The sequence below is a fragment of the Ursus arctos genome, unplaced genomic scaffold, assembly GCF_023065955.2.
Source record: "Ursus arctos isolate Adak ecotype North America unplaced genomic scaffold, UrsArc2.0 scaffold_30, whole genome shotgun sequence".
NCBI lineage: Eukaryota > Metazoa > Chordata > Mammalia > Carnivora > Ursidae > Ursus > Ursus arctos.
Genome location: NW_026622986.1, coordinates 35,455,929 through 35,483,417, shown reverse-complemented (window position 1 = coordinate 35,483,417; position 27,489 = coordinate 35,455,929). Strand labels below are relative to the sequence as shown.

Below are 27,489 nucleotides of genomic sequence, written 5' to 3'. Positions count from 1 at the left end.
CGGGCGGGGGCGCCGTGCGACACGGAAGCCGTGCCTGGGGACGCAGGGAGCACCCGGAAGTGACGCGCCGTCCACGGAAGTCCCGCCTACCCTGGCGGAAGTCCCGCCCGCCAGTCCGCTGTCCCTCGTGGCTGATCGCCGGCATGGCGCACTACAACTTCAAGAAGATCACGGTGGTGCCGTCCGCGAAGGTAGGCGGCCGCGAGGGCTCGTCCGCTCTCGCCTCTCCCCTGCCGGGTCGCCAGGAAAGCCCGAGCCTGTAATTCTGGGACGGGACAGGGTCGCCTTCTCCGGCGGGCCCCCCTTCTTAAGCCGCGTCCTCTCTAGATTAGAGCCTTCCGGGGTTAGCGGTTCCCCGCGGACACAGAAGGGCAGTCTTCAGGCGTCAGGGCCCTTCCCTCCGGCGTTGGGGTCCCTCCCTCCGGCGTTGGGGTCCTTCCTCAGAGGTTAGGGTCCTTCCCTCTGGCGTTGGGGTCGTTCCTCAGACATTAGGGTCCTTCCTCCGGCGTTGGGGTCCTTCCCTCTGGCTTTGGGGTCCTTCCTCAGAGGTTAGGGTCCTTCCCCCTGGCGTTGGGGTCCTTCCTCAGAGGTTAGGGTCCTTTCCCCTGGCGTTGGGGTCGTTCCTCAGAGGTTAGGGTCCTTCCTCCGGCGTTGGGGTCGTTCCTCAGAGGTTAGGGTCCTTCCCCCGGCGTTGGGGTCCTTCCCTCCGGCGTTGGGGTCCTTCCTCAGAGGTTAGGCCCTTCCCTCCGTTGTTGGGGTCCTTCCTCAGAGGTTAGGGTCCTTTCCCCTGGCATTGGAGTCGTTCCTCAGAGGTTAGGGTCCTTCCCCCTGTCGTTGGGGTCCTTCCCTCCGGCGTTGGGGTCCTTCCTCAGAGGTTAGGTCCTTCCCTCCGGCGTTGGGGTCCTTCCTCAGAGGTTAGGGTCCTTCCCCCTGGCATTGGAGTCGTTCCTCAGAGGTTAGGGTCCTTCCCCCTGGCGTTGGGGTCCTTCCCTCTGGCGTTGGGGTCCTTTCTCAGAGGTTAGGGTCCTTCCCCCTGGCGTTGGGGTCCTTTCTCAGAGGTTAGGGTCCTTCCCCCTGGCATTGGGGTCGTTCCTCAGAGGTTAGGGTCCTTCCCCCTGGCGTTGGGGTCCTTCCCTCCTTTGTTGGGGTCCTTCCTCAGAGGTTAGGGTCCTTCCCCCTGGTGTTGGGGTCCTTTCCTCCGGCGTTAGAGACCTTCTGCGACCTTAGGATCCTCCCCAAAAGGAGGGGGAGAGTCGGGGAAACCTTTATGAAGTATGTGACTTTTGAACGAGCATCTTAAGGATTCATACAGTTCACTAGATGGAGAGTGGGGTACAGGTCCCCAAGCTTGATGTCTGTGTCCCTCCTGTTACTGACAGTGTTGTGGATGCCTGTCCACTTGTCTCTGCACTGGGCAGTTGAAGCAAGAGTTATTTATATTCTCAGTGACTTTCCACGTATTAGGAAATTATAAGCAGTGGATTTTAGTTTTACTTATTGTTTTATGTGCTTTCAAAGTCAAAGATTTGCAAATTGAAATTGCAGGAATTTTCTTCTTTAATGTTTTTTCTGATTTATGCTTGAGTTACCTAAAGTTTCAGAGGGTATTTGGAAGTTAAGGTAACATCAAGAAAGTATGGGATAAAATTTATTTTGGTAGTAATCTGCTAAGTGTTTTTTAAAGGCCGAAACTATGAACGTGATCAAAGTTGAATATAAAAGATTAACGATTAGTTGGAAAAGTGTAGTTGAAAACATGCGGTACTGTTGTTAGTCTTTTGAGAGGGTTTCAGGTAAGTGGATAAAAAGTAGACATTTTTGGTGTACTGTGTCTTATTTTATTTATTTGCAGGACTTTATTGACCTGACGTTATCAAAGACTCAACGGAAGACTCCAACAGTTATCCATAAACATTACCAAATTCATCGCATTAGACATTTTTACATGAGGAAAGTCAAATTTACTCAACAGAATTACCATGACAGACTCTCACAGATTCTAACGGATTTCCCCAAATTGGATGTAAGTGACTCCACGACACGTGTAGTAATGTAAATGTGAGCCATCAGATAATTGGTATTTATAGCTACTTGGTGTACTTATCTGACAAATAAGGAAGGAAACAAAATGATTCACTTGTCAGACTTTGTGAGTTAGTGGCAAAGCTGGGAAGAAAGCACAGGTTTTTTGATTCCTTAGTATTCTTCCTTTCCCCCTGCCAAGCCCCATGTGACAGGGCCCAAAGTGTCTCCTCAGGCTTTCTCTGTCACTTCAAGGCTTGCAGGTACCAACCCAAGCTCTCTCAGAGCTGTGCACTGTGAATCTGGCAGCTCAGCAGCTTACGTGGGCTTCCTCTCCTTCCTCTTTCCAAGACTTCTTTTCCTGTGGCCTCAAGTTATGGCAGTGGCCTGAGGTCCATCACTGTTTGTGATCCTGTCGCTTCATCAGCCAGTGATGGTCAGTTCAGCACTGACCTCTTTGTGGACTGGTGAGAAGAAATTGTGTGGGGGAGCTGTGATTTGTGCAGTAAGCTAAAACAGTTGAAATCTTCACTCCAAAGCATAGTCGAGTTTGCCTGTTGAGGAAGCTGTAGAAAGCAAGAGCAGACACTGCTTATGAGGTCGCTGTGTAGGGTCACACAGCTGCAAGGTGATGAGGTGGTGAAGGATGTAGGGTGGGGTCAGCAATACAGGGTGAGAGCCTAGATTTGCTACTGTCCCACAATAGTCTGTAAAGGTAGGTTAAGGCGTAGGGGGAAAGTTGGTTTAAATGACAGGAGTTTCTTTTATATTTAAGGTGACAATATTTGTTTAAACAATTACAGATGTGCTTAAAATAAGAGTAGAGATTTCTGCTAGCAGACAGGCATGCACTTTCTATGTGTCTCCGAGGCATGCTACAGATGCTCAGTAGAGGCTAGTTGAACGAGTGAATAGTTTCTGGGGAAAGGATGGGTACCGTGGAAATTACCTGGAAGGAAACAAGAATGAGATTACTGGAACCTGGTGTGATATTCGGAAACACCTGCTTTGAGCAAACAAAATGCTGTGGACTAGTTAGTACCAGATTTTTGTAGTTCTTTGTAAGAAGTTTTATCTTTCTTCATCCTTGGTATTTTTTTATACAAATAGAAGTTTAAATTTGAGAACATTCTATTCCTTTTTTGTGGGGGAGAGATCGAGAGAGCATCTGAAGCAGACTCCACACTCAGGGTGGACTTGGGGCTCAATCTCACAACCCTGAGATCACGACTTAAGCTGAAATCAAGAGTCAGATGTTTAACTGACTGAGCCACCCAGGTGCCTGCCCCCTGCTTTTTTTTAAAGTAGAGGTAGCCATGTGAGAAGAATTTTAGAGTAGGAGGTTAGAGCAACTGCGTTTGCAGCATGATTGATGTGTCTCGGGTTCTGTTCAGGCCCTGGGAGCACGGCAGTCATAGAGTCCCTGTGATTTTCGAGTGAGGGGAAAGATGGTAAACATGGAAATCTGCAGCATGTCAGATGAGTAAGAGGGGAGTTTGTAGCAGAGGCCTGAGGGCGGTGAGGCAGTGAGCCGTGGGGCTGCTCGAGAACAGCACTGGAGGCACAAACAGCAAGTGCAGAGGCCCCTGAGGAACAGGGCGTGATGTCTTTGAGGAACAGGAGGACCCAGGCGGTGGGGCAGGGTGTGTGAGAGGGAGAGTACTGGAGATGGCTCAGAGAGCAAGCAGATGTGTTGGCCAGCCGGCTGGTGCAGGACTTGAGTTCTGGCTTAAGACTTCCAAGTTGAGCCTGGGACATGCTGAGCTTTACTTACCTTTTGCAGGATGAGCAGCCCATGGGGTGGGAGACCACTGGAAGGTTGATGCACTGCATTAAGCAGCTGGTGGTGGTGAAGAGTTGAGTGCTTGGGAGGAAGAGCTAATGGGTTTGATCACAGCACAGGTGTGGCCCGAAGCACCTTGGACAGTAGAGTGGCCATCCATCCACGTGGGAACCAGGTTGGGGGGGGAGGTTTGAGGAGGAGGAGGGCGGTTTGTATGCATTGATCAAAGTGTTGGTAAGACATCACACAGAAGTGTATGTGGTCTGGAGCCTTACGAGAGGTCTAGTCTGGAGATGTCCGTGCCCTTAGATGCACGCAAGGTCACCCAGGACGTGAGTGTGGAGAGAACAGTGGTCCCGGGAGCTCTACTGTTGGGTGTTGGGTGGGAGCAGGAGCCTGCAAGAACCAGAGTCATTCCCGGAGGCCAGTTGAGTAGAAAGCATCAAGAAGCGTGAGTGGCCAGCTGTGTGCTGTGCAGAGCGCTGCAGAGGAAAGGAGTTTGGGGAGGGGCTGATCTGATGAGCTGTTTTGATGGACTGGTGGAGACAATCCTGACTACCCTGGGTTTAAGGGAAGAAAAGAGCCTTTCTTCATGATGGTTGACAAGAGGGGAACAAAGGAGTAGAAGGATTGCAGGTTCAAGGGGGCTTGCAGACTTTTAGATTTGGGGGGGGCGGTGACAGCATGTTTGCAGGCCTGGATTCAGGTCTTGAGAAGTGGGGGAGGAGTCTGGTGCACAGATGGAGAGTTGGCTGGGTGTGTACATGGGGTGAAGGGGCACGTCTTGGGCCCAGGCCAGGCGGGCAGGTAGAGTGACCCCTGAGTTCACTTAGATGTTAACTAAAGAGTCCTCAGTTGGAGAGATGGCTGGGAAAAAGATGCCGGGGGCTTGAGGAGAAAGGAAAGGTGGGATGTACTTCCCTGGGAAATTATCCTGCAAGTGTTATTGACGCATGGGATGAGAAACCCTTGCCAAAAGACACTTTGCTTCTATTCTAGGATATCCATCCATTTTATGCTGATTTGATGAACATCCTCTACGACAAGGATCATTACAAGTTGGCTCTAGGACAGATAAATACTGCCAAAAATTTAGTGGACAAGTAAGGTATTTTCTTAATACAGTATCTTTCAAATTACTGTCTAAAGCAAAAACCTTCTCACAGTTGTTTGTACTTCTGTAAGTGTGGCCAAAGATTACGTGCGGCTCATGAAGTACGGAGACTCCCTGTACCGCTGCAAGCAGCTGAAGCGCGCGGCCCTGGGGCGCATGTGCACCATCATCCGGAGACAGAAGCAGAGCCTGGAGTACTTGGAGCAAGGTACCCGGGATGCGTCCGCAAGAAAGCTGTCTAGTGTGTGCAGCTACGCTCCTTGATTCTCATCAAGAACTCCTCTTTGGAGTATTTGTTTTTGTTTTATTTTAGATCTAACAGGGTCAAATTAGTTTCCCTATCTAGCGTATGAGAAATTCTGACAGGCTAACTATTATTGAAAAAGTAGCTGGTAGTTAAAATGCTTCCAAATTACTAGTATTATTAAGAGACTTTTTTTTTCATATTTAATACATAGGGCACATACATTATAAATCACAGGAAAATACCAAGAAAATGTGTAAAAAATAAAATGACCCGTAGTTTTAACCTCTTGATGTTATACTTTTTTTTTTTTTTTAATGTTGCCAAAAAATGCAATATGGGGCGCCTGGGTGGCTCAGTCAGTTAAGCATCTGACTTTTGGTTTTAGCTCAGGTTATGATCTCAGGGTCGTGCAATCAAGCCCTGTTCGGGCTCCATGCTCAGTGGGGAGTCTGCTTGAGATTCTCTCCCTCTGCCTTTCCCCAGCTCGGCGTGTGCACGTATACTCTCTCAGATAAATAAATCTTTAAAAAAAGCTTTGCAGTAGGTGTTAGCACAAAATTGCTGCTCCAGTTTCGTTACATGATAGTTTTATTTAAGAGCATAGTTCTGAATTAGCGTAGTACCTCCAAAGAAACAGTTACGAGCCTTTTTACTTATATTTTTAGGCTACAGATGTTTTTAAGTCATTGTTCCCTCTTCCTGAGCATCTTGCAAGTAATTTGTAACAAGTTGTCCTACTTGACTGCTTTGACAGTGCTTCCAAGGATCCGTCTGAGGGTAGGCCAGTGGCGTCACTGTGCCTTGTAGACACACCTGGTCCTTGCGTGGAACTAGCCCACTGCCTAGGCAGGAAGCGGTGGTGCGCGCGCTTGCTTCACAATCGCTTTCCAGATACCGTCTCACTTAGTAAGAGTGGTCTGGGCACTTAGACATGTTTCTGGCTCTACATTTGACCTCTTGACTAGGATTCTGGGTACAGCCTGATTTGGGAAACACTCTTGTACTGTGGTGCATCTGCAGCTAATCCTTTTTCTATTCATATTTTTTTTGTCAACTTGTGTCATAAGTGTTGGAATGGGGTTAATAAAACCATGGGCCAGGAGTACAACTAAGTGAAGCAGATCGTAAAGTTTGACTTTCTCCATTGTTCTTATGAAATTTAAGTACATGTAATATGAACTTCTCACAGTGCGTCAGCATCTGTCCCGTCTGCCAACTATTGACCCAAATACGAGGACCCTGCTCCTGTGTGGATACCCGAATGTTGGCAAGTCCAGCTTCATCAATAAGGTTAGTTTGGGGGTGCCTGGGTGGCTCACTTGGTGACGTGTCTGCCTTTGGCTGAAGTCATGATCCCAGAGTCCTGGGATTGAGTCCCAGTTCGGACTCCTTGCTCCGCGGGGACCCTGCTTCTCCCTCTTCCTCTCCCCCTGCTTGTGCTCACTCGCTCTCTTTCTGTCCAATAAGTAAATAAAATCTTTAAAAATAAATAAGGTTAGTCTATATCTGGTGATAACGCAAGTGACTAAAGACCTGAGGCCCAAGGGCTGCTGTGTCCTGTCCCTGTGGGTTGGAGGCTGGCCGGCCGGTGAGTCTTTGAGTCAGTACTGCTCTCAGCGTACACAGCCCTTTACTCGATGGGAGGATCGAGTCTGTCTGAATCCACATTTATACTGCTGTTATGAAAAATATTGTAGTATTCTGGTACATGTTCCATGAGTTTTTTTGGGATTCGAGACATTCAAGTGTGGGAGCGGTGGCACCAGGGGAGCTGGTGAGGACTGACTGGCTGCACTTGCTGAATTGGGCTTCCTGAGGTATTTCGTGGGTGTCACTTTGCTTGCTGGGTCACCTCTCACATAAAGAATTTGGTCCACGTCATGGGGCTGAGTTGCTGTTTACTTGAGCTACTTTATTAATTGGGACTCGAGGACACTGTTTACTTGGTCCTTCAAGACAACTTTGCTGAGCTTCAGGGACCCGGACAGAGTAGAAACAGTGTGTAAGGGGCACCGAGTGGCTCAGTTGGTTAAGGATCTGACTCTTGATTTCTGCTCAGGTCATGATGTCATGGTCGTGAGATAGAGCCTCACATCAGGCTCCTGTTCGGGGTTTGCTTGAGGTTCTCTGTCTTTCTCCACTCCTCCCCTTGTGTATACATTCTCCTAAAATGAATAAATCTTAAAAAAAATAAAATGTCAGTTCATAAATAAAATAAAATAAGATGTCAGTTCACAGCCAGTGAGACCTCAGGTGCCACACAACAGCAGTTACGTATGTGCTACGGCTGCTGCCAGGAGCACTTCCGCTTGGAGCCCATGTGCAGGTTTTTCTTTCGTCCCCAAGTGGTGCTGACACGACAGGCTGAAGCTTTGCAGTGTCTGAGCTGATGGCTCAAATGCTTGCGAGCCGGTGGCCACTTAATCCCTTACAATGAAACAATACAGTCGAGTTCCTCGTTGCACTGACCACATTTCGAGACTTGGTGGGGACGTGTGGCTGGTGGGCCCGGTATCAGCAGGTATAGAGCATTTCTGTCTTCACAGCGAATTTGTTGGGTGCTCCTGGGGCTGGGGTGGATCAGAGCAGAAGCTGACGGACGTCCTGCAAGTATTGGCCCCCCACACCCCTAATACCTGATGAGGACTGTTCCTGCCCTGGCCCAGTGGCAGGGGGACGTGGATGGAGCTTGTCCGTCTGTCAGAGAGCAGGAGCTTCTGTCCTTAGCAATGTAATCGTGCCAGGTCTCTCTCCTTGTTTGGTCTTTTTTTAATGCCAGAATCATTCATTTCAGTAACATGTAGGTGCCACATTTACCTTCTCTGAGAGAAAAGAAGGAACTTGCATGACTTGAAGTTTTGATTGTTCTGTTTTAGGTGACGAGAGCCGATGTGGATGTCCAGCCCTATGCGTTTACAACCAAGTCTCTGTTTGTGGGGCACATGGATTATAAGTATCTGCGTTGGCAGGTGAGCGCTCTCACCTTTAAACAGAGAGCACACATCCGGGTGGCTGTTAACAGGGTTTGATTTTGGGGATCCCTGAGTAACTAGAGTGTCTCCCTAATTCCCAGTGCGCTTAGGGGAAGACTCTGAGGAGGTGGGAGAGATGCTCGGGGTCACCAGAAATGGCCCTGTAGAGGAAACTCCCCTGAGCTTCACAGCGGCGTGGGGGCGGTTCTCAGCGAAGCAGCCGGTGGCCTGTGTGGATGTCTGCATTACATTAACAGGGGTGCTTCCAAAGAAGTCGTTTCTGACCCTGTCATTACAAATAACATTTATTAGCCGTTTAAAAGCATGGAGCAGTTTCCAGAGAATTTCCATTTTATAAACGATAAAGTCATCCCTAACACGTGGGAGTGTTTGCCAGTTCTTCCGTTCTGCTCAATCGGGGCCCCTGGCTGGCTTCGTCAGTAGGGCATGTGGCTTTCAGTGTCCGGCTCGGGAGCTCAAGCCCCGTGTTTGGCATAGAGCTTATGTTTTCTTTAAAAAAAAAAAAAAAAAAAGTCCTTTTGTCCAGGTCATTGGCTAGTTCTTTAGTGAGCTCCGCGGTGTCCACTCATCCCCCCTTTTTTCTTCATATTTAAAGCTTATTTGATGATGGTCAGTTGGGAGACCTACGTTTTATGTAGTGGTTCTGTGAGGGCTGGTTTGGGTGTTGTGTGCCTTCTGGGATGTGCTGGGCAGGAGGTTTGCGGGTATCTGTGCTCTGGAGTAACACATCTGACCATTAGGTCGTGGATACCCCAGGGATTTTGGACCACCCTTTGGAGGATCGGAACACCATTGAGATGCAGGCCATCACGGCCCTGGCTCACCTGCGCGCCGCGGTTCTGTACGTGATGGATCTGTCTGAGCAGTGTGGGCACGGGCTGAAGGAGCAGCTGGAGCTCTTCCAGAACATCAGACCGCTCTTTATCAATAAGGTGCCTACCGTGGGAGCCAGGGCTTTCGTTTATAACCCGTGCTACGAGGACGGTAATGGCATTCCTTGTCTTCCCTGTTCCAGCCCCTTATAGTTGTCGCAAACAAGTGCGATGTGAAGAGGTTGGCTGAGCTCTCCGAAGACGACCAGGTACGTCACCGTACTGCTCTGAGTACTTCCGACTGACTGCACACCTCACTTCAGAGCACCGAAGTTTAGGAGGGATTTTAGCAATACTAGTCCAGGTTATTTTACAGTTGAGCCGGTATCCTCAGTGGTTTATTGGTGGCAGACTAAACCTGGCCTTTCCTGACCTCTGCTCTGCCTTCAAGGCTGTGGGAATACCCGTGCGTTCCGCAGGATGGTGCATCTAACCTAGGGAAGGTCCTACCTTGCTGCCTTCGAGCCCACAAAGCACCTTCACATAGGCCTTGCCTCTTTGGGCCTCGGACGGCCCGGCGCACTGAGCAGCACCTGCAGAGTGGGGGTGTAAGTAGGAGGGTTCTGTGGGTGTCATGTGCCTGCTGCACAGACTGGTGGGAAAATGAGTTTGGGAACAGAGTCGAGTGAGTGAGTGAAGAGGGAAGAACATCTGTGAACTTGCCGGAACTGTGAGTATTAAGTGTTCGCTGTATTTTCTAGGGGCAGGTAAGGTGGCTAGCCCTCATTGTCCACACAGCTCACGCTGCAGCCGTGGAGAAAGTTTGCACTAGCACAGAGGTTTTTAGACTCGTGGGTACACCTAGGCCTGCAGGGTCAGAGCCTAGAAGGTGCCTCGTGGGGTGGGTCACCCTGGAGCTTGGAGAAAAAGGGCAGTAGAATAACCTCACTGTGGCCCCATCTCCTGGAGCGGGTGTCACCGACCAGCTCAACGTGGAGGGTCTCCAGGGGTGGTGTGCTGTCCCTTCCCAGCACCTCTGTCTTGTACTAGTTGGACATCTAATACTTGCTAAGAGTAAGGCTTTTTAGACAGCCATGCTGGTTTTTCGGGCACTGCAGCGTGTTCATTCTATTACTAACTAGGTACACACTAACATCAGAGAAGTTGCTTGGGTTGGGGAGGAGCCAAGTCCCTATAAGTGATCTCTGGTTTTTAGGCGCCTGCACTGGAGGGTGGAGAAGAGGGTAGAGTTGTGGAGCACAGAGGTCAGGGTGTGCGTCCTGCCAGGTGCTCAGGTTTTGAGGGTGGGCGTGCCCAGGTCCCAGCTCTGTGGTCTGCGAGCCATGACGGGGGCGTCGTCTCCGTTCTGGAGCTGCTGGTACTACCAACTGCATCCCTGGGGGGGTTGTCGGCAATGCTGTCAGGCAAATTGAATGAGATCGGAAAGCAGGTGGGCGGCAGATGCCGTCGTGGTGGTACTGTTGGGTTCGCCTGATGGCTCGGCCTGTGCCGTGTGCATGGTGCTCTGGCTTGTCACTCGTCTCCTGTGAGATGAGTGCGGTCACTGTGAGCCCAGGTAGGGGCAGGCAGAGTGTCTGGACCACAGGCTAGTCAGACCCTGGTGTCCTTAAGACCACTGGTCTTTCCCGGGGAGGAAGAAGTCTCCCTGGGAAGTCGGACCCTGTAGCGAGGGTGGTGGCCTTGCTCGTGACAAGCTTTCCCGTCAGGGTTGACCTGCGTCTGGACAAGGGGGTGCTGGTGGAGGGGTGTACAGGGGAAGCCCCTCGTTCCAAAGCTGACTGATTTATACATTTCTGTGTTGTTTTGTAAGGAATTCTCTTAGGTTGTAGAGGCCAAATGTATGTAAAAATAGAACTGAAAACATTCTTTAAAAAATTCTGTAGCTTGATGTTGCCGGGTTCCTTTTTAGAAGATGATGTCTTACAGAAGAATGTTCCAGGGAGCCTCTGGTTTGCTTCTGTGGTCTGGTTTGATCTTCCCAGTAATGGGTATTAATCTCAGAAGAATATAGGGAAAGATCAGCATTTGGGGGAAAAGTCCTTTAGAAGAATTTAGAAATGAACCACGGACATGCTAACTAGCATTTATGGTACCTGTGTGAAGCAGTAAGAATTGTTCGTGGGGAAGTGGAGATAAATAACGGCTCTCTCGTTTTTCTTTTGTCTTCCCAGAAAATATTTGTAGATCTGCAGGCTGCAGGGTTTCCCGTGGTTGAGACTAGCACCCTGACGGAGGAAGGGGTTATTCAAGTGAAAACGGAGGTCAGTGCTTCGTCCATCCCTCTGCCACCTTTGTCGTCAGAGGAGCCAGTTGTTGGGAAGGGAGCGTTCTCTGCAGGTGTCGTGGGCAGGGAGTCCTCAAGGCAGCCACGCGGGAGAGCGTGCGTGCCGCACTGACCCTGGTCCCCACCCGCCCACTTGAACGTGGGGCTTGAGGGGACACTCCGACCTCCGCACGGGTGACTTCACTTCGTCCACTGCCTGCTGTCCTTCCTGACCTGTCAGGAGGGCTGTGGGAGCTGTATGGTCGCCGAACTTGTGCAGAAGTTGAAGGAGCAAAAGGAGCACAGAGAGAGACGTTTCCTGTGAGGTTTCAGTGCGATTCTGATCACTTACGTTGTTGTTTTTATGTGAAATAGAAGGGAAGGGCGGGTCTGATGCGGTTGGCTCAGCTCTGGTGCTCCAGTCAGAGTCCGAGGGGGGCCGTGAACCTGCTGGGGCCACAGCACCAGGGTCGCTGGTGGTGGGAGCCAGGCCTGGAAGGGCTGTCGGGTGTTGTCTCGGTACTGCCCCAGCCTGGGCTGGCCTGGGAAGGGGGCCCTGCTCCCTCTTGAGTGTGGCGTCTGCCCTGGGGGGGTTACATGAACCTCAGGGTGATCCCCAAGACGGCACCAGCCACTGTAACTCCTGAAGAAAAGGGTGTAGCGGGGTCCAAAACTTTGGAACATGGTGTGCTGGTGAGCGGGGGGCCCTGGTTTCTGCCCTGCACCCCGGCCTCTGGCCCCAAAGGTGGGATGCCTTGTGAGTCCAGCCCTTGTTTCCTTATCTCAGGCTTGTGACAGGCTCCTGGCTCATCGAGTTGAAACCAAAATGAAAGGAAATAAAGTGAACGAGGTGCTGAACAGGCTGCATCTGGCCATGCCGAACAAGAGAGACGACAAGGTGAGGTCGGCCTTCCCAAGAGGCTGCGAGCCCCACCCGCCTCAGGCAGGGCTCGTGGGCACTGTGCACACTCAGTGGAGTAGGAATGACGTCGTGTGTCCTGACGTACGAAGTGCGAAGTGCGGGGGCAGAACCTGCGTCTCACTCCCCTAGAGGCAGTTATGTCTCGTTCATCCTCCCATTGATCTTCCTGGTGTGCAGGCATATTGAAGCTAGAAGTGTATCACATTCCTTAAAATGTTTTGTTTTCTGGGGCACCTGGGTGGCGCAGTCGGTTAAGCGTCTGACTCTTGGTTTCAGCTCTTGTCGTGATCCTCAGGGTTGTGGGATCGAGCCCCGTGTCGAGGGTTGGGGGGCAGTCAGCACTCAGCCGGAGTCTGAGATTCTCCCTCCCTGTCCCTCCCACAGTGCTCTCTAAAATAAGTCAGTCAGTCTTCAAGAAAAATGTTTTTTCTTGGTTTTCTTGCTGTTACAGTGCTCCGTTGCACACCTTTATCCTTAAGTCTTTGCTTTTCGTTGCAGACGTATACGTAGAGTGAGTTTTACGGTAGGGAGTTGAGACGGTCAGTGTCCTCCAGACATGTCCTCCTGGGTCATGCTGTACGTTTCCCGGATCTTTGACGCTGAGTGTTCACTCACGTCGGTCTGATCCATTAAAGGTGGTCCCATTGCTGGGATTTCCTTCATGATTCATGCCGGCGAGCATTTTTTTATTCATGAAGATTTTATTTTTAAGTAGTCTCTACACCCAACATGGGGCTTGAACTCACAATCCTAAGATCAGGAGTCACGTGCTTCACCAACTGTGCCGGCCAGGTGCCCTGTCAGGCAAGCTTTTTTCATGAGCTTATTGGCCTGTTAGTTCTTCAGGTCATTTTTCTCATTTAATTTATAATTTATACTCATATAATTTATACTCATTTAATTTATAGTTTTTATGTAAGGGAAATTAGATTTTGATATGTTCTGTAGGGCTTTTTTTGTTTTTCTTCTTTGGTCACTTTTTGTTTGTTTTAAGCTTTTATTTATTTGGGAGAGTAAAAGCGAGGGAGAGAGATCCCAGAGCGAGAGGGAGAAGCAGACTCGCCACCTAGCGGAGAGCCTGATGTGGGACTCGAACCCAGGACCCTGGGATCATGACCTGAGCCAAAGGCAGTCATCTAACTGACTGAGCCACCCAGGCACCCCAGGTCGTTTGCTTTTTGATTTGGGTTTCCTCTTTCAGTCTCAGATTATACTTTTTTTTTTTAAGATTTTATTTATTTGACAGAGAGAGATACAACGAGAGGGAATAGCAGCAGTGTGGGAGAGGGAGAAGCAGGCTCCCTGGAGCCCCACACGGGGCTCTATCCCAGACCCTGGGATCATAACCTGAGCCAAAGGCAGACACTTAACGACTGAGCCACCCAGGCACCCTTTAGATTATACATTTTTCAAATACATACCATTAACTAATATTAATACTTTTTTGCGGCTATTGGGTTTTGTGTCATGCACAGAAAGACCTATCATTCATTCCAAAAATATTCTTTAAAAGTATTTTTCTTCTATACTTGAATGGTTTCATGTTTTTAATTTTACCTGTTTTGAACAGAAGGTTTTGCTCAGTCTTGCATTTCTTTTGTTCTTGGGAAGGAGGCAGCTTCCCAGCTGTGTTTTTGCCGGGCTAGTCATTTATCTCAGAACTAATGATCGAATCCTGTATCTTTCCATTAAATTCTGTGTACTGGGTTTCTGTCTAGATTGCTTTCATCTGCTTTGTTTCTCCTGTGTTGCTTTTTTGTTCATAATTTTTCTTGAGAATCTTAGTGTTTATTTTTTCCAGGTAAACTTTGGCAGGGGCACCTGGGTGGCTCTGTCAGTTGGGCATCTACCTTCGGCCCAAGTCATGATCTCAGGGTCCTGGGATAGAGTCCGTGCATTGGGCTCCCTGCACAGCGGGGAGTCTGCTGCTCTCTCTGCCTGCCGCTCCCCCTGCTTATGCTCTCTTGCTCTCTCTCTGTTAAATAAATAAATAAAATCTTAAAAATAAATAAATAAATAAACATTGGATCAGCAATGGAGTTTTCCTGTTTTCTTGCCCAGCTGGCCCTGTGCCCCCGCCCAGTCATCTGCTGGTTTGTAATTGGTCTGGCTTTGCAGAGGGGGAGCATGCCTCTGGTTTTTCACTCTTGTGTTCCTTTTGCATTCAGCAAGGTATTTCATGTAACTCTTTCTGGTGATGTCTCCTCAGGAGAGGCCCCCTTTCATCCCCGAGGGAGTGGTGGCACGCAGGAAGAGAATGGACATTGGGGAGCCCAGGAGAAAGCAGGTAGGTCTGCTTCAGGGGTGCAGAAGGCCACGTGTACACAGGGCGGGCACAGAGAATAACACTGGGGGTGGTCGGGCCCGTCCTGTCAGGTTCTGCAAGCACGGATGTGAGTGGTGGGGCTTCCCGGACATGGGATCTGGGCCACACAGGCGTTAGAGGAGTGGGCTGGTGGGTTGGAGAAGAGGTCATCTCCCAGGGGCGAGGAGGGGCTCAACACATACGCACCTGGAAGGCCAGCGAGAGCTGATGGGAGTGCCCTGCCCCTGTGTTGCAGGAACGAGACCTTGAAGTGGAGCTGGGAGACGATTACATTTTGGACCTTCAGAGTAAGGGCTGACGTCTGGGTCAGGAAGCTGCGGGAGGGCCTCAGTGCCCATGCGCCCCGCAGCTGCGTCTTAATCCCTTTCTTAGAGATGAGGTTGTGTGCGGATGGCTTCTGAGGCTTCTTGTGGGCGGTTTCGGGGGCTTCAGGAGGAGGGTGGTGGTCAGCTTGTGTGGTGCGTGGGTGCCAGCGCAGGCCGCTGCTGCTGCTGGCCTGCCACCGCTGCCTTCGTCTCCCACTCTGGGCCTGTGGTCCGGAGGTGCTGCGTGACCCTGGGCGTGTGTTTCTTCGCTGGGGTGTTGGGTGCATGTGCTCTGTTGTCTTCCTGGAGAGCCGTGTGTAAGAAGTGATTTGGGGCACACTGTGGTTGAGGGTATTAAAAACTCTAGTAAACATAACGTTTCTTTTCTTTTTCAGAGTACTGGGATCTGATGAACTCCTCTGAGAAATACGATAAGATACCAGAGATTTGGGAAGGCCATAATGTAGCTGATTATATTGATCCCGACATCATGCAGGTCTGTGTCGCTTGCTGAATTATGTGATTTTTATTCTTTATGTGACTGTGAAGGTACCAGCGTGACTGTTGGCCTACCTGGACATGTTGCCTGTGTTCTGTCTACAGCGCAAGCCTCCCCACCCTGTCACCAACAATCTACTCCCGCCGAGTGTCCTGGAGACCCCAGGGCTCTGGTCGGAGCCACAGCCTCCTTTGTGGGGCACGTGTACTCTGTGGGCCTCGAGCTCCCTGTCCTCCGGCTTGACTCGTTCTTGCCTCCTGGAGCTTTGCTCCTTGGCGGCGGCTTCCTCCGTGGCTATCTCTTAGCAGGTTCCTCTTCTTTAAAAAACAGAACCTTTCTTAAACCCTGTGTTCTCCTTTACTTGTTCTCCTGCTCCTCTCTCCTCAGTCAAGGTTTTTGAAAAAATACAGAGTATTTCCTGTCAGTGCTCCCTCATTTCCTGCTCCTTCCCAAATGCTGCCCTTCCTTTACATTTTCAGTCTGCAGGCTGCTCTGCTGGGCAGGCCCCTCCATTTGCACGCTGAGGCCCACACTCCCAGCCCCAGGAACCCTGTCGTGGGCTCCTTTAAGTAATCTCTGCACCCAGTGTGGGGCCTGAACTCAGGATCCCGACATCAAGAGTCGCACGCTCCACAGACTGAACCAGCCAGGTGCTCCCATAACTTGTTTATTAACTGTAGCCAGCAGTGGCGTCTGTGTTTGGGGATGGCCTTAGAATGGGCAAAGGGGATGTTGTAGGTCCATGTCAGCTCACATTGGTAAGTTCCTAGTTTTTCCAGTAGGAGGTGGTCTCGCGCATGCACGTGTGTGTGTGGGTGTGGGTGTGGGTGTGGGTGTGTGTGTGGTGGCAGGGCAGGTGGTTCGGAATGAGGGAGGTGACGTCTGCACATTTCACCTTAATGTCTGCAGTAATTGTTAGTAAAGAAAAAGAAACGGCACAGGACAGCTCACGGGGCGTCCCTGCGAAGAACTGGGCACAGGTGCTCATCGCCCCCCGAGAGGCCGAGGAGAACCAAGTTCCTGCAGGAACATCGCTACACTTAAGAGTTTTTCATTGTGCTTAATGATAATTCTTTTTTAAGAAATTGGAAGAGTTAGAAAAAGAAGAAGAGCTAAGGACAGCAGCAGGCGAGTACGACAGCGAGTCTGACAGTGAGGACGAAGAGATGGGGGAGATCCGCCAACTGGCAAAGCAAATTCGGGAAAAAAAGAAGCTGAAAATTCTGCAGTCCAAGGAGAAGAACACACAGGGCCCCAGGATGCCTCGGACTGCTAAGAAGGCAAGTTCTGTGTTTCCAGAGTGCCAGGACCGGCTTGTGCGGTACTGGATTCTCATACAGTCATTGCTAAATGCAACATTTGAACCCAAATGTGGCCGTGGCCGTGGGATTGCACATACTTTGTTTTGTTGATACATACTGGCGTTTGCGGTGGGTTGAGCCCTGGTCTGCTGGATTCTGCTGATGGCCCCTTTTCCTGGTGAATTTCGGGTTCACACTGTTGAAGTCAGACTCTCTGCAGCTGAACAGAGTAAGGTTGTGATTGGGATTTGTGACAAAAGCCGTTAGTTACCATGTGCCTGTTCTTTAATTTCTCTGCGAGTCAGGACTCATCTTTTGCCATTTACAGAAACCTAAGCCAGTCCAATTTAAATCCTCGGGCAATTTCTTGGCTCCTGTGACTGGTTAGGATAGTGAGAGTCACACTTTAGGCACAAATTATTCAAGTGATATGACAATTCTTTCCAGTCTCAGCCCCATCTTTATAGGCTATTTCTCTCCTGCTCTGTGCTCGTCAGGGCGGCAGGTGAGCCCAGGTCCTGTGGGCGAGCCCTCAAACTGAGGGATGTGGTAGAAGGATGGCATGAGGGTCAGCTAAAATGTGACAGGAGAGGAACGGTAAGTGACGGTCCAGACACCTCAGTGGATGTTAGTGTGTCTGAAATACTGTTTTCCTGGGGCGCCTGGGTGGCTCAGTCGTTAAGCATCTGCCTTCCGCTCAAGGCATGATCCCAGCGTTATGGGATCGAGCCCCACATCAGGCTCCTCTGCTGGGAGCCTGCTTCTTCCTCTCCCACTCCCCCTGCTTGTGTTCCCTCTCTCGCTGGCTGTCTCTCTAATAAATAAATAAAATCTTAAAAAAAAAAAAGAAATACTGTTTTCCTGAGATGGGAAACAAGTGGTTCTTGGTAGACTGGACATCTGTGTCCCCAGTGGTGCTCTGTGGGTTTGGGAGGAGACGCCGCAGCTGGAGTTTGCGTCTTGGGGCACATCATGTGACCTCAGCGTCAGGGACCCTGCACGCCGAGACTCCCCTGCAGAGTTGTGCAGAATCCAAGGACGTGATGTGTACGTCATCTTACATGTGGCCACTGCCTAGGAGATGTTGGTTTTGACGGCTTTAATGAGTGCCCAAAAATACAAACGTGAGCTCGATTAAAAGATTTAATTCCTAGAAGAAACGTATCCTAGATCATTGTAAAAGGTGCATTGTCCTTTGAGTTTTCTTTTTTTAAAGCATTTCATCAAAGTAATTTTGCTTAAATCCCTTCCCCCCGTGTTCAGGTTCAGCGGAAAGTCTTGGAGGAGGAGATGCGCAGTCTGGGTGTTGACATGGATGACAAAGACAACGTAAGTGCGTGGAGATGGCCCTGGGACACGTACGGGTCTGCCTTAGGACACCAGGCTCTTAGAAACCCGGGGCTGGCAGAGCTGCTTACGGAAGAGAGGAGAACTTGGAGCGTGTGTGTCGAGCGGCATTGGAAGTGCTGGCTGAGAGCTGAACGTGCTCGTCCCACCACCGTGCGTGGGCCCCTTGGGATAGTTCAGGGCACTCAGATCCAGGGACCCTGCTGGTGGTGCAGGGGCCATTTTCAGCCTCCAGTCTTGTTCCCGCGAGAAGAGTTGAGGGACGCCTTACTCACTCCGTGTGGCCCTGAGCATGGGGCGGCCTCAGTGCACTTTCTTTGTGGGGTTTGGTTTTTTTGGTTTTGGGTTTTTTTTCCCCCTTTTTGTCAGTTTTTTATCCTGTTTATGCCTACATCATTTTCCATTTCAGGTTAATGGAAAATACGAAAAATACCAAAAACAGGAAAGGAAAAAAATCACTTGTGTTTACAGCACACAGAAATAATCTAGGTTGACATGCCGTTTATACGTTTTTATTTGGCTTTTTATGCAGAGGGCTTTAATCCTTTTTTTCTTTAAAATGTATTTATAACTGCATTCTGTATATCATGCCTGTTTCTCACTGTGGCATAGCATTTTCAGGATAAGTTTTGAGTAAAAAGTCTTAGTTTATTCTTGGCTTCTTGGGCTGGTCATTGTGTAAAAATTCATTTGCTGTTAACTCAGAATATAAGGTGATGTGTAAGAAATATACAATGAAGTAAAAGTAATTTGTGTTGGGAAGAATACAAGTTGGAATAGAACGTCAGAACAAAACATAAACTTATTTTTAAAATTTTTAACTTGAACTTTGATTTTGGTGACTGAAGTCTTCAGGTAGCGTTTTACTTTAGTGACCACACAGATCTGTGAGGGTGCGTTGAGTCAGCATGAGAGGAGCTTGGGCTGTAAATAGTTCAGAACAGTTTTCCTGGGGGCCCAACGATTAAAAGGTATTTCAGATAACTGTTGGAATTCTGATTTTTTTCTTTGATGAATTATGTTGCAGCATATGCATTTTTTAAAGATTTTATTTATTCATTTTGGAGTGGTTGTATGTGAGTGGGAGGAAGGGCAGAGGGAGAGAGAATCTGAAAGACTCTCCACTGAGCACGGAGCCCAATACCAAGCTTGATCCCAGGACCCTGAGATCATGGCCTGAGCTGAAATCAAGAGTTGGATGCTCAGCTGACTGAGTCACCCAGGCCCCTTTGGAGCATATACATTTTTATATAAAATAATCTTTTCATATTCTGGATTATTTTATTGAAACAGATTCCCAGAATTAGAATAACCAAAATCAAAAGACAGCATCATGTTAAAGTTCTGGGTTAGACTGATTCGGATTTTTAACTAGCAACGTGTGAAGGCGCCCTGCTCACATGGCGCGTTATCTTATCGAACATGTGATTGCTTATCGCGTGCAGGCTGAGTGCCTGTGCGCCTGTCGAGGGCACAGACAGGGAACGGGTGAGCAGGGCGCCCGCCAGTGGGAGCAGAGCTAGCCGCCCAGGGGACAGTCGGTGTGTCTGCTTATCCTCAGCTCGGAGCTTTCTGAGGGCTGTCCCCTGTGTTCAGGTACATAACCCCAGAGTTGCAAGGAGAGGACACTGTACATGTGAAATAGAAACGGGTGTCAGTCTCATGATCAAGGGTAAGGGACAACATTGTGGAATGGCCAGCTTTAAGTAGATACTTTCTAATGGAGTTAAAATCCTATATGTAACATAAAGCAGTGTGTTAACTGAAAAAGAATATTTAACCAGTAACTAATGTGCGTTTAAAGAGCTTTAGCTTATTCAGTAATGTCTTTCAAAACTCTTCAGTGTCTTATCTCCTGTCGGTGTAATTTCGTGTGTGTGACCACAGCCCTGAATTTGCCATTCGTGCTTTTCAGGCCCATTATGCCATCCAGGCCAGAAGGTCCCGGAGCGTTACTAGGAAGAGGAAACGGGAGGAGTCTGTTCCACCCACGTCTGCAGCCCGCAGCCGCAGCTGCTCTCGGACTCCGCGGGATGTCTCTGGCCTTCGGGATGTCAAGGTTAGTCCCTTTTAGTCCCTGTGATGTGTGGTAAAAAACAGTGGCCTCTGCTGGTGACTCATGGGCTCAGGACACACCCCGCAGCTGTGGTTCAGAGGGCAGGGACCACAGGTGGGGCTGGGGCCCTCTGAGAGGCGAGCTCAGTGTTCTGCACCCTTGCCCTAGCGGTGTCCTCCCACAGGTGGGTGGAGGCATGATGTCCTAGGGCACCCTGCTCACAGCCTGGGGCCAGAGTCCCTGCAGGGAGCGGTTCTGGTCAGTCTTTGGGAAAGACACTTTGGATATATACAGTCTCTTTCATTGAAACTTTTTTTATTAAGTAAATACAGAAATGGTTAGTTTCAGCATTTTGAAAGCTCAGGTACAGGAGAAAGTCTGTATATAAACTGGCAAACCATTTACTTGATGGAAGCCTGAGATTTCCATCTCCTAGAAATCTGGATTTTAGTACCAGTGTTGCCAGATAGGAGCAGTATGGTTTCATGGGCTGTGTTTTCTTGTTTATCTAAGAGAGAGTTACAGCCGATGGGCCTAATCTTCCAGCTCCTGCTAGGCACAGGACTTGTCTAGACAGAATGTTCTTCCCATCCTCCCGTGCACAGGCTTGAGTTCTGCAGCCCCTGGGCCCCAGGGCAAACTGCAATGACTGACCTCGCAGAAGAGATCTGGACCGTGAAGACAGGCAAGGCCCGTGGAAACTCGGTAGCTAACGTGTGTTGTGTGTTCTTGTGTTGCACAGATGGTGAAGAAAGCCAAGACTATGATGAAGAAGGCTCAGAGGAAGATGAACCGCCTGGGGAAGAAGGGAGAAGCGGACAGACATGTGTTCGACATGAAGCCCAAGCACTTGCTCTCCGGAAAGAGGAAAGCTGGTAAAAAGGACAGGCGGTAGTGGCCTCTGCAGCTGCAGTGGTCTGGCTGGACGGGGTGGCGCCCGGCCTGGCCTAGTGTGGTGTGGGGTCCCGGGGTCGGGGTTCCGGCCTGTAAACTGCAGACAACGAGGAAGCCGGACGCTCTGGCTGCTTGGTCTCGGCGGGTGCACGAGTGCGGGAAAGTGTTCGCGCCGCCGCATGGCACAGGCCTTCTGAGTGGACGGTGCATTCTGTGTTTGATGGAGTTTTGATTGCTTCAGATCTGCAGAAAAGGGAAGATTGATTGACGTGAATGTGTGTTTTGATGGAGAAAAGTCTTACTCTGTTCTGCAAGAGGGAACTTTGGTTCATGTGTGTCTGGTCTGTTTTTGCAAAGAGAACTCCTCTGCTTGTGAGCAAGGGCAGAAGGCTGCCAGCCCTGCCTGCTAAGAACGAGTGCCAGCGCTAGATGATTTTCTCGTCTTTCTGTGTGATGTGTGTGCCCTGGTAACCTCTCTCCATCTAGTTTATCCAGAATAAACTTCTGAAAGAAAGTGGTTTAGGTTGACTTATTTAGGTGTTTTTGGCTTAGTTACAAATCACTGTAGTTAAGCCAAATGGAAAGGGAAAAAAATAAACCAACTCTTCTGTTTTCAAAACAAAAAGTACTTCTTTGTGGGTAAAATGTTACCTCAGGCTGTGCAGCTCCAAGTGTGGCCTCTGCTGCTTGGCGGGTCCAGCGAAACACACCCCCAGCACTCCCGCAGAATCCCCTGCTGGCGCCCATTTCCAGTTCTGAATGGAGGTCATTGTGACGTACACATGGCCTCTGAGGCCGTAGCGCCAGGACGGAGCACCGGAGGCCTCACCTCCCGACTTCCCAGCAGCACCAGTGTTACCGCTCATGCGTGTGCAGTTCCCAGCGAGGCTCTTCCTGAGCACGTGCCGTGCAACCGTCCGCGGCGTTTCATCCTGTAATGTAGTTTTCTTACAGGTATGTCTAACGAGTGCTGCGTTTTGGGGATACACAGTAAGATTTTCGTGTTATGTGTGCTGAAAAAGATTCATTAAGAGAACCTGAAACGCAAGTGGTGCTGGGGAGCCAGGAGGCCATCTCTTCCTGGGGATCATAGTTGCGGAATCGTTCTGGACCTCGGGTCTCTCTGGAGGATTGTATCTTGCACGGAAGGGCTTGGCTGGCAAATCCATGAATTTTGGTCAATTTTAGCCCTTGTGGCTTTGGTGTTCACGTTTCCCCCACCCCACCCCCACCCCAGGCAGTCACTGTGCATGTGTTCCTGTGGCTGCTTCTGTGAGTTAGAGGGGGTGCTAAGGCCCTGTCTCCCAAAGATCAGGATTCTAGGTTTAGATTGCTGATTGCAGCTTCTGATGGCGGACGTGTAGACACAGAGATGGACCCCATTCTTGCAATTCCCTTCAGCTGAATCGGATGCAGGCAGTTTAAAGAGCCAGGCCTGTTTCTTTTTCCTTTCTTTTCCGTGCTTTATCTCTTTTAGGGGCCAGACACTCAAGGATTAGGACTTTGAAAAGCAACTGCATGTGAAGGAAATTTGGGAAGACCACACACATGCCCCGGGAAGGACACATACTCAGAGAAGAGCTATGGAGACCTTCAGTGTCTCCTCGTTGGCATGGTGATAAAAAACAAAATCCATCCATTCTGGTGAAGGGGGAGTATCTGATCTCCAGAATTCCCGCATTGTGAGATTTCAGCTGTCCAGTTTTCAACAAAATCACAAGGCATACAAAAAAGTAGGAAAGTACGGCCCAGTAAAGGACAAAATGCTGCCTTGGGAGGATGAGATGGTGAACTGCCCAGACAGTTTAAAATAACCATCCTAAAGACAGAGCTGAAGGAAGAAGGTCTGAGTCAGGAAAATGAGGTGTGAACAAAAGAAATAGCAAAAAACGAAAAGGTGCCCCCAAAATTCCAGAGCTGGAAAGTACGGGTAGCAACACCGAAAAGATAGATGGGATGATACCAAGCAAATCTCTGTGCTTCAAAGGAAATAACAGTGAAAGACAGCTTATGAAATGAGAGGAAATATTTGCAAACATACATCTTTTGTGAAGGTAATATCCAGTACACATAAGGGACTCCTACAACTCAGCTACAACAACCTGATTAAAAAATGGGCAGGAAACTGGAACAGACAATTCTTCAAAGAAGATGCACAAATAACCAATCAGCACATGAAAAGATGCTGGAAATCATTAATACAGAGAAACGACGGAACCCCCGTGAGCTCACTCCCACCAGCATGGACGCTCAAGAAACAGGTGTTGGTGAGAATGTGGAGAAAATGGAACCTCGTGTGCTGTTGGTAGGAATGCAAACTGGTGCAGCCCCTGTAGAAAACAGTACGGGGTTTCCTCAAGAACAGAGTTCTCGTGAGCCAGCAATCCTACTTCCAGGTGGAAGCCCAAAAGAATTCTAAGTAGGATCTCTAAGAGACGCGTGTGCACCTCACGTTTGGTGCAGAATTACAATGGCCACTAGGAGGAAGCAACCCAGCATTCCGGGGGCGATGGGCGGATGGGTACAGAGAAAGGCGCACAGGAGTGTCAGTGCAGCCTTAAGGAGAAAGGAAGCCCTGACCTGTGTGAGTGTGGACGGACTGCGGGGACGCTGCTGTGGGAGATAAGCCATTCACAAAGGACCAGCACCCCATAGTTCGCCCTGAGGTGTCTGCGTTCGTCGAAATTCAGAAACGGAGTTGAGAGGCGGAAGCCAGGGGATGAGGGGTTAGTGTTTCATGGGGACGGAGTTTGTTTTGCAAGATGTGAAGTTCTAAAGATCTGTTGTACAGCCACGTGAGTGTACTTAACAATACCGGATTGTACACTTAAAAATGGGTTAAGGTGGTAAACTTAATGTTTGTTTCTTACTATTAGACAAAACTCCCAGCAAAGAACCGCCCTGGCCCAGGTGGCTTCACTGGTGAATTCTACCCAACATTTAAAAAACACCACAAATCCTTTAACTGTTCCCCAGAAATGAAGAGAAGGGTATGTATGCTTCCTAACATCCCGTGAGGCCAGCATGGTGTGGATACCGAGGCCAGACAGAGACACTGTAGGAAAACAGGAGACCAAGGTCCCTCGTGAATATCAACACAGAAGTCCTCAAGAAAAAGCTAGCATACTGCTGTGAGCACGTTGGAAGGATGGCCGGCATGAGCCTGGGAGGTTCCTGGGAGTCATGGACGGCCTGCATGCAGATGTGACGCATCCCATTAACACGGTGAAGGACAAGAACCACGTGACCCTCAGTGATGCAGAAAGAGCATTTGATCAAATGCAATACCCTTTGCTGATAAAAGCACTCAAAAACCTGAGACGGAAACTGCTTCAGAATAAATGCCATGTCTGGAAAGCGCATGGCCACCCTCCCACTCGGTGGCCAGACTGAACGCCTCCTCGGAGATCAGGGACAAGGCCAGCAGGCCCGCGTGGCCACTCCTGCTCAACGGCACTGCAGCCTAGCCAGAGCACGAGACGAGACGAGGAAGGAGTGGGCATGTCAATTGGGAAGGAAAAGATTAAATCATCTCTGTTCACAGATCACATGATTTTATATATTCAGTGAACTTTAAATATTTCATAGCCAAAGAAGTGAACTCAGCCAAGTTTGCAGGATATAAAATCAAGCTACAAAAATCACTTACGTCGCTATACACTAACAGTGAGCAACCCAAGAACTACATTAAGATCATTCCCTTTATAGTAGGATGAAAAAGGAGAAAATATTTGGGAACTAACCAAGGTGGAAGATGTGTACACTGAAAAACGTAAAACGTTGCTGAAAGAAATGCAGAGATGAACACATGCCGAGACCGGCGTCCGTCCACCAGCCGACGTGATATCGCCCAGATGTCCGTGCCACCTGCAGAAATAAATCCATCCTAAAGTTCACGTGGAAGCTTTGAGGAGTAGCTGAAATAGTCTGAAAAAGAATCAAGTGGGGGACTCACACTTTTGATTTCAGAACGTGCTTCAAAGTGCAGCAATCCGGGGGTACGTGGCTGGCGTGGAGCCCATTGGAGGCCCCGGTGTGGCAGGATGGCCCTGGCCGACTTACGACCGTGGACCTGCTGCCCCAGGAGCCTCCTCCGTGTGGAACGAGGGTTCTAAAGGCAGCTGCACCTCTGGAGCAGGAGGGTGGGAATGGAGATCATGAATAAATGATGGTAGTGGCACCCAGTCTGGGGGCAGCCCAAGGAGAGGGGTCGTTCACCGTGGCAGCAATTGTCAAAGACCTTGTCCCGGGGTGAGGAGCTGGCTGTCAGATCTGGGCCCTGCAGCCTCAGTGAAGGGCTCAGCGGTCCCCCGAGCCCCCGCAGTGCTGGCAGAAGCCTGAGCACCGAGGTCTGCCTTGGGCCAGACTCACCCGGCTGCTGCAGGCCCCTGAGTCTCACGGTCTGGGTGACAGCGCTCCTGTCCCGGGCCCTGGGAGCCGGCTCTGCGGGGGTGGCAGCCTGCCTGCTCCGGAACACTGCCGTCTCCTGGAAACCTGAAGTTAGCTTGACTTTCGCTTTACTTCCCTCCCTTGTTCCAGCCTCTCCTTCGTCCTCTCCCAAGGTGTCAAGAAGAAATGTAATCTCATTAATTCATTCAACAACTCAAACAGAGCAACGCACACCCTGGAGGTCATCTCTGTGGTTGATGCTGTCCCGGGAGAACCACCTCTCGGGGTTTCAGTCTTCTCGCCCTCTTGTGCGTGTGTGTGTGTGTGTGTGTGTGTGTGTGTGTGTGTGTGTCTGCGTCCGCGTGCTGACCTGCATGTAAAGCCTGCCATTTCCGAGAGTGCGTGCAGCAGCACGAGGCACGGTCACCGGTTGTGCGCATTCCCCTTGAGTGAGCATATTCTCAGATGTCGGCGGGGTGAGCGAAAGCACATACTGATTTCTGAAGTCAAGGACAGCGGTGAAGTTTATGTTTACCTCATGGATTGGCATCAGCGAAGACGAGGAAGGGCAGGACTGGGTCTGGATGCCGCATCGAGTGCGCTTATCCCTTGACAGGTCGCTAAACTGTTTGGAAGCTTGATCGTTTCGGGTCTAGGTTTCGGGATGTGTTCGGTGAGACCAAGCAGTCCTAAATCTAGGCTAACTCTCCCACCGAGACAGGACACTTGTGAGTGTCTGCCCATTGCTGGGAACCACTAGGCTTTCCTTTCTGGCTACTGGGTGGAGGTGCTCTTCGGGGTCCGTGGGGACGTAGGCACTGTTCCCTCCGATCCTTCCCTTCGTTCTTGTGTGCGAGCTGACCGGCCCTCAGCCTGAGCCTCGAGGAGTGGCTGTCTGCACAGCACGTACTCCTGTATCAACTGCCCAAGTGTGGGTGTGGAGAGGGCTGGATGTGTTCCAGTTGGGCACTTAGCTGTCATGGAAAATGCAGAGCGTGCCGGCGTTTCTGATTTTCGTTGTTCCTCGGGGCTTTGGCAACCCCTGGTAGCGTCACCTCTGCAGAAGGGAAGCGTGAACATGAAACAGGCTTCAGGAATCATGACCGCTGTCTGGGTCTCCTTTTGTTCTGTTCCCTTTGATTTTAAGCTTGCCTTATTCCAGAAAGGATTTTAGAAAATATGTGGAAATTACTGAATGAAACATCCCCCTCAGCTCCTTCCCGAAGCATTTGTCTGAAGGAGGAGGCTGGGAGACCACTAAAGCAGGGATAGGAAAGGCATGAAGCACCATCCTCAAAGTGAGGGTCCTGGGACACACACAGAAGCACCCGCATCCTCTCTGCAGCCTGGGGGATGAGACGAGCAGCTCCCAGAGCTCCCCCGTGCACCGTGGCTTCAGTGTGGGTGTGCAGACCTGCCTCCACCTGCTGGCCCTCTTTCTCCAAGAACGCTTCCAAACCCTGAAATGCTGGTTATGAAAACCATACAACCTGACCTAATCCACCAAGGACAGTGGTGAAATGCACAGTTGCCTCACAGCTTGGCATAAAATTAGACCAGAAGTGACAGGCTTGGATTTGAATGCTGGATGACGTATATTTAATACCTGGAGTATAGGGCTTGAGCTTATAACCCAAGAGTCTCATGCTGTTCCCTGCCTTGGATCTTTTCTAAAGAAAATTTCGGTAAATTCTGAAAACAGTCACCGTATTAGTCACACATTCCACCATCATGCAAAAGCATTAGAGATTTAATAGCAAAAGTGAGCACATGTCTCAGCCCCAACCTTGCACGCACCTCCTGGTGAACGTGGGAAATGACCCTGAGCTGGACATGGGTGAGAAACCGCTAACAGGTTCATACTTGTACTGGGAGGTCTAATTCATTTCTTCCAGAGTTGTGGAAATCAAGAGGATAAAAAAGACTACTGAGAATTTGAGTAACAACATGTTTGACTGATTATATGCTTTTATACAATGACGAAAAGACATAGTGTTGTAAAAATCCAAGAAGCATTGACAAATACAGCTCAGTTTGAGTCAGAAAGCAATGACAGCCAACAACTCAATAGCAAAAAACAATCTGATTAAAAATGGACAGAGCATTTAAACACATTTCTCCAAAGATGACATCCAGGTCAGCAACAGACCCATGAAAAGATGCTCAACATCACTGAGCATCAGGGAGATACAAAT

The 27,489-nt window shown here is 49.7% G+C and overlaps 1 protein-coding gene across 1 annotated transcript; it reads left to right on the top strand.

Annotated features, from left to right (window-relative positions):
• Positions 1–74: 74 nt before the first annotated feature.
• Positions 75–21,419, top strand: GTPBP4 (GTP binding protein 4). The gene is made up of 17 exons (XM_026478678.4): positions 75–191; positions 1,853–2,023; positions 4,805–4,908; positions 4,991–5,127; positions 6,356–6,456; positions 8,043–8,135; positions 8,900–9,091; positions 9,175–9,240; positions 11,164–11,253; positions 12,043–12,153; positions 14,387–14,464; positions 14,739–14,790; positions 15,204–15,304; positions 16,390–16,587; positions 17,872–17,937; positions 19,871–20,014; positions 20,754–21,419. The coding sequence occupies exons 1-17, from the start codon at positions 144–146 to the stop codon at positions 20,904–20,906; spliced, it is 1,905 nt and encodes a 634-aa protein (XP_026334463.1). The 5' UTR covers positions 75–143; the 3' UTR covers positions 20,907–21,419.
• The last annotated feature ends 6,070 nt before the right edge of the window (positions 21,420–27,489 follow it).

What these genes read in the sequence shown, in the direction of transcription:
- GTPBP4 (XM_026478678.4), top strand. Translation starts at nt 144, where the DNA reads ATGGCGCACTACAACTTCAAGAAGATCACGGTGGTGCCGTCCGCGAAG. An exon ending in GCCAAAAATTTAGTGGACAA is followed by an intron (nt 4,909 to 4,990) that starts GTAAGGTATTTT and finishes TACTTCTGTAAG; the next exon opens with TGTGGCCAAAGATTACGTGC. An exon ending in CGAACAAGAGAGACGACAAG is followed by an intron (nt 12,154 to 14,386) that starts GTGAGGTCGGCC and finishes ATGTCTCCTCAG; the next exon opens with GAGAGGCCCCCTTTCATCCC.